Genomic DNA, 12,245 nt, shown 5'->3' on the forward strand with positions numbered 1-12,245 from the left:
AGTCCTAATGTAATCCTCATGTAGTCCTAATGTAATCCTAATCCTCATGTAGTCCTCATATAGTCCTCATGTAGTCCTAATGTAATCCTAATGTAGTCCTCATGTAATCCTAATGTAGTCCTCATGTAATCCTCATGTAATCCTCATGTAGTCCTAATGTAATCCTCATGTAGTCCTCATGTAGTCCTAATGTAGTCCTCATGTAGTCCTCATATAGTCCTCATGTAGTCCTCATGTAATCTACTTACAACTGAGGTGGTGCGTACCGGTTCCTGTCTCTGGACCAGTGACTAGCTTGCTAGCTGGCTAGCTAGGGTTAGGTTAGTCATAGCTAGCAAAATCAATAATATGTATGTGCCAGCAAACTATGGAACATACTCACCACTCGGGCCACTGACGGGCATCGCCCCATCACATCATATTCATGTTCTTTATCACTTTGTGTCTATTTCCCTTTTCTGTTGAGAAGATCAGTTTTGCTAGCTTTGAGGCTGCTGGCCTTTCAATGTCATTTATTAATGCTTTATAAAGCATAGATCGTCCTCACACAACATACTTAACTAATACTTAACTAACGACCAGTAACTACTGAATTAATCATGACATTTATTAATGCTTTGTAAAGCATTAATCCCGTGCAGGCAGCCCCACTCCTTAAACCCCGCTCCTTTAGCCACGCCTCCTTGAGCCCCGCTCCTTAAGCCCCGCCTCCTTGAGCCCCGTCTCTGCATGATGGGGAGCGGAGCAGCGAGTGCACTCTGATCCGCGCTATTTTAATAAAGTATCAATACTATAAATATGCAAAATCGTATCGTTTTTAACGTACGAGTACCGCACTACCTTTTTAGTATCGTGCAACATTACAGAGTAGTGTAACAAAAGTTTTTAAATCGGCTCAGGCACCGAAAGGAAGCACCGAAATCCTGCTCCCACTCGCCGCTGCCCTGAGGAGAAGGAGAGACGGGAACGCGTCCCGGAAGTCTTTTTTAAGGCGCTGATTGGATACATTGTACGTCACTCATTATTATCTTTAATCAGTGATTGGCTAAACTGCGTATTAGACCCGTCTTCCTTGGGCCAAATGGATCTGGCCCCAGCACGTGCACTAGCAGCAGAGACGTGCACTAGCAGAGAGGACAAGCAGAAAAGCATTTATATTGCGCGGATATCCTATTTTACAAATATTACTGGGTATATTCCATAGCTCAAAAACACAAATATTGACAATTTGTATAATTTATTAATATTATTATATTTTTTATAATTAATAATATTATAAATATATATATGTTTTGTTTGGTGGCTCAAGGTGGGAGGGGCCAGGCCCTGTGGCCCTCTATTGGCCGACCGCCACTGTGTTTACGGCTTTAATATATACTCTATATAATATATACTCAGATTCAGCCAAATGCTGCAAAACTGATTGTCCGGGGCTCCTCAGTACAGATGGATATATATACATATATATATACATGTGTATAAATATATACACATGTATATATATATATATATACATATTTTTTGGGAGGTGATGATTATAGGTGTAATATACATATAATATAATATATGATTATCATTGACTGCAAAGTATTAGTACTACCAATAATTCACAACTATCTAGCTAAACCTATTGTTTTAAGAAAATGCCTTATTGACTGAAAACAAACTGAACATGCGTTTATCAAAATAATTTGCATGTATTATGTACCACTTTTCCTCATTTACAAATAAGAAAAGCATCTGATATGCGTGCCGTTTGTGCATTAAGCTGCTGGTGTGTGTTGTTTCCACAGAGGCTGGTCTCCATGAACATGCCTCTCAACAGCGATGGAACTGTGACCTTCAACGCTACGCTGTTTGCCCTCGTTAGAACTGCACTGAAAATAAAGACAGAAGGTTTGTGTTGTCAATACTGTACGTATGTGTTCATATATTATGTTCCTCATTTTTGGTGAATATAGATGGAGCAAACTCCAGACAATGGCCTGCAGATTAATGCAGGATCAGATTAAGTTGTGATCTACTCACAGAGGCCATCTTTACTATTACTGGTCATAAAGCAAAGCCTATATTAGTAATGGATATTGTTTTAGATCAGGGGTACCCACACTTTTTTGGCTCGCGAGCTACTTTTAAAATTACCAAGTGAAAAGATCTACCTACATTAATAATGCTAAATATCTATTTATATATATATATATATATATATATATATATATATATATATATATATATATATATATATATATATATATATATATATATATATATATACATATATATATAGCATTAATAATGCTAAATATATATTATATATATAAATATATGAGGTGATTGACATTAATTTGCACTCTGGCAGCTGGGTTTTGTCGGTAAAGTTTTTTTATTAGGTATTATTATTATTATAAAGTTTTTTGTTTTTTTAATGGCATGCGATCGCCGTATTGGGCCCCCCTGTTTTAGATCATATCAATGACAATGTGAGCCTGTAGAGAACTCAAAGGGCCCACTGAGAACACACACTGTTCACAGGGTTCTACTCCCCAGTCTCCCCATAGCTCCCATGTGTCAGAGTCCCTGATCAGACCCTGAACCCCCAGCTGCTCCCTGGGAGCCTCACAGGGCAGAACACTGCTCCTTAACCCAGGATGCACAGAAGAATTTACCCAAGGGGATCAATAAAGGATCATTTATTTTTCTTTCTTAAGTATAGTAATAATGAAAGTGAAAAATTATGTGTGTATCCAACGAGCGATTGGATTCCTCCCTAAACACGTATAGATTATTCCTTGGCCCTAACACTGAGTTTCATGGAAATTGGGACAGTTTCATAATCCTGCTGAGAAACAAACAAGCAAAGCCAACGGAACACTAGCTGCTGGGTGAGTTGATCATCAACTGATCATCAACTGATCATCAGCTGAGCTTTACGGAGCTTCACTGTGACTTTCAGCCTATTTAGTGCACCGTGTTCACAGCTCTCATCGCGTCACAGGAGGCAGAAGTTGTAAAAACTCATTGTACACATCTGGTAACATTCGTGAAGATAGAAGACAGATATTTTAATTCTCAGGAGTTAGTGGAGACTAAATGATATGATATTGCTCCACAAGTGATGTGCGTAAATGATAACGGTGGCAACTTAAAAAGTGATGATACGTTTTGATCACAACATGTTTCTGCAGCCCCCAAGTAGGACACACGTCAGTTATTGAAGATATTGGACATTTGTGTGGTGGATATTGTGCATATTGGTAGAATTTCCATGAAGTCCTCTTCCTGAGGATCTCTGGTCTGCGTGGTGATCCAGTCTCCTTTTCAAGGTGGCAATCTGGCAGAAAATGCAGATAACATTCTTATTGCACCGGGTACAGCGACGTATTGCTGTGATAATCTCTGTGAAGAATACTCAGACATGAAAATCCCTCACCTTTTGGCAAAATTCGCCGTTTTGAAATCAAAACATGTCATCCACGTAAATCGTGTAGATCCAAAGAGTTTTTGATTTTGGGAGGAGCGGAGGGGTCAACTGTCCGCCGTTTCTGAGATTGGAGTGGGACACGGAAAAAAAACTGAGGTCGTGATCATCTTAGCAAGAGAAGATCTTTGACGTTGCAAGTCTTGGCCAATCAGCGTTAAGATGTCTACAGCGGCTTCATTTCCCTCCCACCAGTTTAATAATAGCAAGCTAGTCAGCCTGCTAACACGTTAGCTAACGTTGTTGGAGAGACAGCGAGTGAGATTACTGGCAGCGGAGAGTCCGTGGCAGCGTGTGACGTCAGACAGGAGAGCGGAGAGTCAGTTCTACCTACGACACCTCACTACATATAAGTTCTACCTACGACACCTCACTACATATAAGTTCTACCTACGACACCTCACTACATATAAGTTCTACCTACGACACCTCACTACATATAAGTTCTACCTACGACACCTCACTACATATAAGTTCTACCTACGACACCTCACTACATATAAGTTCTACCTACGACACCTCACTACATATAAGTTCTACTACCGACACCTCACTACATATAAGTTCTACCTACGACACCTCACTACATATAAGTTCTACCTACTGACACCTCACTACATATAAGTTCTACCTACCGACACCTCACTACATATAAGTTCTACCTACGACACCTCACTACATATAAGGAGAGGACCAGTGGAGATTTTATCCAACTTTTATTTTAATAAAAAAAACTAAATGAGTTTCCTCGGTAGGGTGGCCGGGCTACTGTTTATATTTAAGGGTTTAAGATCTACGTGTAGGAAAAAGTGTATCCTCTAGTTAATTATAATCTATATAGTTATGTGGTTATAATCGCTGTCACACAGAGAGAGGTGTGCATGTTCAGGTTTACTAGTGGAAACATTATTCAGTGTTCTAGACTAACAGTGACATCTCCTCAAAGTAAAGTGGTATAACAGTATGACATAATATGGTCAAATAAAAAGGCTGGTACATTATACATATTATGGCATATAAGTGTAATATTATGAAGTGAAATGTAGTAGTAGCAAAACAATATTCAGTAGTATTGCAGTATTGCATATTGTAAGTATTAAGTCTAAAAAATATATATACACACACACACTACCGTTCAAAAGTTTGGGGTCACTTAGAAATGTCCTTATTTTTCAGAGAAAAGCAATGTTTTTTTCAATGAAGATAACATTAAATTAATCAGAAATACACTATACATTGTTAATGTGGTAAATGACTATTCTAGTTGGAAACGTCTGGTTTTTAATGAAATATCTACATAGGTGTATAGAGGCCATTTCCAGCAACTATCACTCCAGTGTTCTAATGGTACATTGTGTTTGTCATCGCATAGAAGACTAATGGAGGATTAGAAAACCCTTGTGCAATTATGTTAGCACAACTTAAAACAGTTATGCTGGAGAGAGAAGCTTTACAACTGGCCTTCCTATGCATAGCATCACATGTGTGGGTTCCATTATACTCTCAAAATGGCCAGAAAAAGAGAACTTTCATGTGAAACTCGCCAGTCTGTTCTTGTTCTTAGAGATGAAGGCTATTCCATGCGAGAAATTGCTGAACATTTGTCTGGGTGACCCCAAACTTTTGAACGGTAGTGTATGTGTGTGTATGTATGTGTGTATGTGTATATATATATATATATATATAATTAAAACCCATAATGATCATAGTTTGTCAGCTTCTCAACGAGTGACGCTATTCGGCATTGACTCCCCTCCCTGATATGAAGTGCTGTTTGTATTATGATGCAGGAAACATGACAAAGACAAGACGATGGTGCATTAAATCAGGAGGTAGTCTACTCTACCAAGTCTTATCTATTGTTCATGAGATTATTATGAACATTATGAAGGGTTCAAAATGAAGTAAGTGGTTAAGCCACGCGAGCGGCAGAACTGACCAAACTGTGTTGTTTGTGAAATTAAATAATATAATTCAGTTATCAAAGACCCTCATTCCGTAATTTTAAGCCACGGCACATTTTTTACAATAAAAAAAATCATGTGGCACACCAACAACACAAAAGGTTACAAAATGTCACATTGTAGCATTAATACAGCATATATGGTAATTATTATTAATGTCACATTGTAGCATAATACAGCATATATGGTAATTATTATTAATGTCACATTGTAGCATAATACAGCATATATGGTCATTATTATTAATGTCACATTATAGCACAATACAGCATATATGGTAATTATTATTAATGTCACATTGTAGCATAATACAGCATATATGGTAATTATTATTAATGTCACATTGTAGCATAATACAGCATATATGGTCATTATTATTAATGTCACATTGTAGCATAATACAGCATATATGGTCATTATTATTAATGTCACATTGTAGCATAATACAGCATATATGGTAGGTCATTATTACTGGCATGGAAGAGTATTTCATTACTAGGTCAGACACTATATTGCAGCTCAGACGCTCAACAATGGAACATTATTTGCAGCAACTAAATAATATTTTTTGGGACCGATTAAGTGAAATTGCACATTTTCCCACGGCACACCTGATGATCTCACGGCACACTTGTGCACAGAGGTTGAAAATCATGCCTTAATTTATCACTAAATTACAAAACCCTCCTCAAAAATACAGCAGTTTATTTACAAGAATAGAAATGGATTTAAGGTATATCAAGACAAAACTCTTGTTGCTCCTGCTGGAGAACCATATTATTTCTGGCTCAGTTTCTCCATATCACTGAAGATTGTCCTGGAGCCAGTAGCAGGACGTGGACTCTTCAGCAGAAGTCAGATAAGGAGTCGTGTTCGGTCGCTCTGCAGACTAGATAGTTCACTACTGGCAACATTATTTCAAAGGAGTCGTGTTATGTGACCACGGGTGGAAAAGGTAGGTCACTATGCTACATTTAGCTACATTAACTTATTGGGGAATTTCAGTAATGTCCTTTGTCTCATTATTATGTTTCTTACATTTCAGGTAATTTTGAACAAGCAAATGAGGAGCTGAGGGGAATTATCAAAAAGATCTGGAAGCGTACCAGTATGAAACTTCTGGATCAAGTCATCCCGCCTATAGGAGGTCAGTTTCATGAAGGTTCTGAAAGAAAAGGCAGTCATCAGGGGGCATATGCATGCATATGTTTCCAGGCTTTCATAACAATAAGCTGCACAAACAAAGCAAACAAAAAGAGGCTGCTTCTGTCTGGAAGAGTCTCAGACAGAACTTAAAGCCCAGCTTATAAACTGTGCATTCAAAGACAATGGGACAGTCCAGACACCGTCCCTGTGACTCCACCCACCTACGCTTCATTCTGAAAATATCTGGAACAATTTTCAGAAAAAGATTTAAGATTTTTCAAACCATATTTCCCAGGGTGTATTTATAAGATAGTTGGTTTAAATAGTTTGTGGCAAAATCCGAATGGTTTGACAAAAATAGTGAATGCCCTTCAAAGTGAGTTATAAATAACTAGTTAGTTAGAGTTATAACTAGTACTAACTATAGTTATACAGAACTAGTTAGTTAGAGTTATAAATAACTAGTTAGTTAAAATTATAACTAGTACTAACTATAGTTATAAATAACTAGTTAGTTACAGTTGTAAATAACTAGTTAGGTATAACGCACTAACTAGTTAGTTAGAGTTATAAATAACTAGTTAGGTATAACTCACTAACTAGTTAGTTAGAGTTATAAATAACTAGTTAGTTAGAGTTATAAATAACTAATTAGTTACAGTTGTAAATAACTATTTAGTTAGAGTTATAAATAACTAGTTAGAGTTATAAAGAACTTGTTAGTTATAACTCACTAATTAGTTAGTTAGAGTTGTAAATAACTAGTTAGTTACAGTTATAAATAACTAGCTAGTTAGAGATATAAATAACTAGTTAGTTACAGTTGTAAATAACTAGTTAGTTAGAGATATAAATAACTAGTTAGTTACAGTTATAAATAACTAGTTAGTTAGAGATATAAATAACTAGTTAGTTACAGTTATACATAACGAGTTAGTTAGAATTGTAAATAACTAGTTAGTTAGATATAAATAACTAGTTAGTTACAGTTATACATAACTAGTTAGTTAGATATGTAAATAACTAGTTAGTTAGAGATATAAATAACTAGTTAGTTAGAGTTGTAAATAACTAGTTAGAGCTATAAATAACTAGTTGGTTAAGAGATATAAATAACTAGTTAGTTAAGAGATATAAATAACTAGTTAGTTAGAGTTGTAAATAACTACTTAGTTACATTTGTGAATAACTACTTAGTTAGAGATATAAATAACTAGTCAGTTAGAGATATAAATAACTAGTTATTTAGAGTTGTAAATAACTAGCTAGTTAAGAGATATAAATAACTAGTTAGTTAGTTAGTTAGAGTTGTAAATAACTAGTTAGTTACAGTTGTAAAAGTCTTCCTGACTGACGGCGTGTTTCTGTACGGTGACACAATCATAAATGGAAAGCTAAAGTATTTATCTTTTAAAGCTGAAATGTAAAGTGTCACCAAACCAGTTATAATGCATGGAATAAAAAAAATATCAAATGCAATTTTTAATACATGTCTCATCACAAATACTAACATATAAGTATAAGTATAAGTTACGAAACAAAATGTATTAAATCTTGGAATGAATGCAAATTTTTCACTTTTCCAAAGATTTTTTATTTGCAATTGTGCCAGATATCAAGTTCACTCTGTTTCCTGTGAAGATTCCACAGCTAATCCTGTAAACCTGTTGAGTCTGAGAACAAGCGAATCAATCTTTTTTAAATGTAATAGCTTTTCGACACTCAACAAGCACTTCTGTGTTTTAACAGATGATGAGGTGACAGTGGGAAAGTTCTATGCCACTTTCCTCATCCAGGATTATTTCAGAAAAATGAAGAAAAGACAGGAAGAGTACTATGGCTTCCGGCCCACCAATAAAAGTGCTACCCATGAGATACAGGTAAGTAGTTATTTATATATGAAGTGTAGTTAATGGTTTGATCATCTCAATTCATCTAATAAATGTGATTGCAATTCAAAACAGTCATGCTGCGTTCACACCAAACGTGAGATCGCGCCGCGACAAAGGGGGCATGGCTTATCTCCGTTGCTTCTCTCCGTGAAAGGAGCTTTCATTTCCGCTACCGTCCATGGAATAAATAACCACTGCAGCAGCAGTTTGATTCAGCAACGGCAAGACGGCGGTGGTGAGGGGCGGAGCTTCTCAATGCTGATTGGCTGACGCAACTATGAATTCGTGCTGCCTCAAACGCGTGCGCCGCCTGGCGGAGATTTCGCGTCTTTGGAACCTGCCGCGTCTGTGCATTGACTTTGCATGTAATCTACTCACGCGAATAATTCGCGCTGCGTTTGGTGTGATCACAGCATCAGTAAGGATAATGCCACCGTTGGCCAAGTAGGCAACAGGCAGGTAGATTGTGCAGATTAATGATTTAATTAAGGACATCTCAAAACAGGCATGACAAATGGCAAGCCACACAAATCCATGCAAAAGGAGGGTAACAGGGAACAGGTAGCAAAAACTCCATAACTGTTGTCAACAGTGAAAAGACAGAACCATAAATACACAAGATCAGATGAGACAGCAACACGAGGTCGTGGAAGCTGTAGAGGTAGAAACAACACGAATACAACACAGATGCTGCACAGATTAAAAGAGGGGAAACCTAAAAATAAAAGATTAGTTTAGTTCCTAGGACACCATAGTACTACATTTACTGTTCATTTAATGTGCATAGAAGTGGTGTTTCAGTGTAACTCTGGGAAGGATGACCCGTAACCCGCCTAGGTTTGGGCTCCATTGACCTACAGAGGATTTTCTCAAATATGCTTAGATGCGTCATCGCTCTGAAGGGGTTTCGTGCTTGTTTCCTTCACTAACCTTTATCTGCGTCCTTCAGGCCGGGTTGAGGAACATTGAGGAGGAAGCGGCTCCAGAGCTCCATCGAGCCATCTCTGGAGACCTGGTGACTGAAGAAGAGATGGAAAGAGGTCCTGGTGAAGCTGCGGAGGAGGGCATTTTGAGAGTAAAGCCCTTGTGAAAACAATTCTTCTTCACAGAAATGAGTTGCAGCACACCCACCTCCAATATCCTCCCTACTGCATTCAAATGTTTAAAAACTGCAAATCCTGACAGACAGCCTGAATGCATATGACCTTTTTTATTGATTAACATGTGTGACAAAAGTTCAAACTATGAATACATGTCCTCTAAAACAGAGACAAGGCAGTCTTTTTGGGAACCACTCGGACCGTTTCTCTGTGGACGGAGAGCGGGCCAATGCCAACCAGGCCACGAGCCAGCGCCCCCTGCAGATGGCAGGAGGCATCAACGACAACATGAACAACAGCCACTCAGATCACAGGTACGTTGTGAACAAGCAATGAGCAAATTTCATCCATTATCATTGCATCTACCATTGTCAGACATGATGTCTAAAAGTATTCAATTCAAACGTAGAACTACAGGACACAGACCTTTTCACACCGATGTCAGGGATACACAATAAACAGTTACCATCCAACAATCTGAAGTACAGGATGGTCGTTTTAATGTTAGTTTGACTTCCATTTGAATTTCACTGCCACCCAGAGTCTCCTCTGCTCATCCCTGTGTGACCTGATGTGGTCATCTTCACCCTAAACAGCTGCTGTGTGGCCAGCAGGCCCCGCCTCTCAGCCCTTTAGATCTCTATGACACAGAACACACACATTAAGAGGCAGCCCAATGGTGCCCCAACAAGACACCCAGTCAGAGACAAGAGTCTCAGTCAGCATCGACAGAAGTAATTCATAATGATTTGATAGTGATAATGATGCTTGTAATACTAGTTAGAACAGTCTTGGTAGAAGTCTCAATGTCCTTGACTGGTCTCCATTGTTGTATTATTACTCCTCTGTTCTGGCCCACAGCTGACAGCAGTTGATGACGGTGGTAGTCCCGCCCCTGGTGTTGATTGGCTAATCATTAGTCCCCCTGCTGTGCTTACTGCTCAATCTTTTAATGGAGAATCTGTTTAATGTCACAAAGGTTCGGACCCAGGCAAGGAGAGAGAGAGACATGATAATATAAATCATTATATTCTGTAGATATTCTGCATTTCATTATTCTTATGTCTATTAGAGTTCAGCTTGTGCAAGGTCAGTTTAACAAATACTTTCAGTGAGAACAGTCCGGTTGTCTGTTCCTCAAGGTTCCACGCTCTGCACCACAACACTCACACCTGTTTATCAGTATGTAGACATTAGAGAAGCAGACTGGTCGTTGCACGTTCCAGTCTTGTGAGAAAAGATGAGAACATGATTCTCCTCCTCTTAGACATGTTAGAGCCAATAGAAATGTTAGATCTTCATGACGAAGAACCGTGTATTAAAGAGCCGACCTTCTGGCTGTTCGTGGTGTTTTTGGACGGTCAACCTGATGTCAACCGTGTTGACTGGACGACTCCCTGCTGTCAAGATGGCAGCACTTGTTTCTCTACTGGTGATCAAGGGAAATACATTCAGAGAACCAAAGAAGTTGTTGACCAAGTTCTTCTGGACGTTACACCAGGCATCCAATAATTAGTACGCGCTTTCAGACACATGTCTGTAATGGAACCAGGGCCATCAGAGCTGGACGGTAGCTGGAACCCACTCATGCTGTTCTGTATTCTATTGGGGATTCACTCCTTAGCTGGCTTGCAGAGAGAGTTTGAGATTACGTGTCTGTTTCATTCTCCTCCCTTGGTTTTCTCTCTTTTATTAACAGAGGTGTGGAAGAACTGGCCTCTGACCATTAGTGTCTGGCACACTACTTCAAAGCCATGACCTTTGACTGCAGCAAAATGGAGGTGGGAGAAGTTACTCAACGGATGCAAAGAAGGACTGTGATGAAAGAGGCAACCATTGTAGAGGCTTCAGACCAGGAAGAACTCTCACGCTCATCCTGTATGCCATGTATCCGAGGATACCACACTGTCTGTTATGTATGCCATATATATTACATATATATATATATATGACATGTATATGTCATATATATATAAATATATATATGACATGTATATGTCATGTATACCACACTGTCTGTTATGTATGCCACAGAAATGTTGTATGTTACAGAAAGACTGGGTCCTTCATGTAACCAGACACTGGGCTGGTGGCTGTTTTTCATTTCAAAATGATTTCGTCATATGCATCCAATCATTATAAGAGGAGAGTTATTGAAAGATATTTACTTATAAAAACCATCACAAATCACAATTATGAAACAATGAAAGTATATATATATATATATATATATATATATATATATATATATATATATATATATATATATATATATATATATCAGCAATACACATCCAGCCAACACAAAGCTCGCCCTGTTTAGTAGATTGGAGAACAAAACTCTGTTCAATGGTTCAAGTAGAATTACAACTGAAAGAGACAAAGATTATCTGAGCAACAGCTGAATAAGAAGAGAAGCAGTCATTGGTAAAAGAGCTGGACTACGAGCTGAAGGAACCTCACTGAAGCTGCACTCCGTATCTCCATCATGGTCCATGCTCATGAGCATTCTGCCTGGCATGGACACTGGGGACACCGACTGAACCTAAGTTTGAATCATGTAATTCTTCTTCTTTTATTTATATATATAAAATAATTTGAAATGTGTTAACCTGCTGACGTCTTATCAGAACATAAAACAATGACATACTGCCTTAAGTCTTTT

At 38.1% G+C, this 12,245-nt stretch overlaps 1 protein-coding gene across 1 annotated transcript in view; it reads left to right on the plus strand.

Moving 5' to 3' along the window:
• Positions 1-11,753, plus strand: part of LOC306736038 (dihydropyridine-sensitive L-type skeletal muscle calcium channel subunit alpha-1-like) — a gene marked incomplete at its 5' end in the record, with an annotated part of 57,434 nt that extends 45,681 nt beyond the window's left edge. The window contains 6 exons of the mRNA XM_079217618.1: positions 1,794-1,896; positions 6,488-6,589; positions 8,338-8,468; positions 9,430-9,555; positions 9,749-9,894; positions 11,280-11,753. Of these exons, the coding sequence (XP_079073744.1) occupies positions 1,794-1,896; positions 6,488-6,589; positions 8,338-8,468; positions 9,430-9,555; positions 9,749-9,894; positions 11,280-11,310 (639 nt within the window). The 3' untranslated portion in view covers positions 11,311-11,753. The remainder of the gene's footprint in view (positions 1-1,793; positions 1,897-6,487; positions 6,590-8,337; positions 8,469-9,429; positions 9,556-9,748; positions 9,895-11,279) is intronic.
• Positions 11,754-12,245: the final 492 nt, after the last annotated feature.

Source organism: Taurulus bubalis (assembly GCF_910589615.1).
Source record: "Taurulus bubalis genome assembly, chromosome: 5".
In the NCBI taxonomy this organism is placed as follows: Eukaryota; Metazoa; Chordata; class Actinopteri; order Perciformes; family Cottidae; genus Taurulus; species Taurulus bubalis.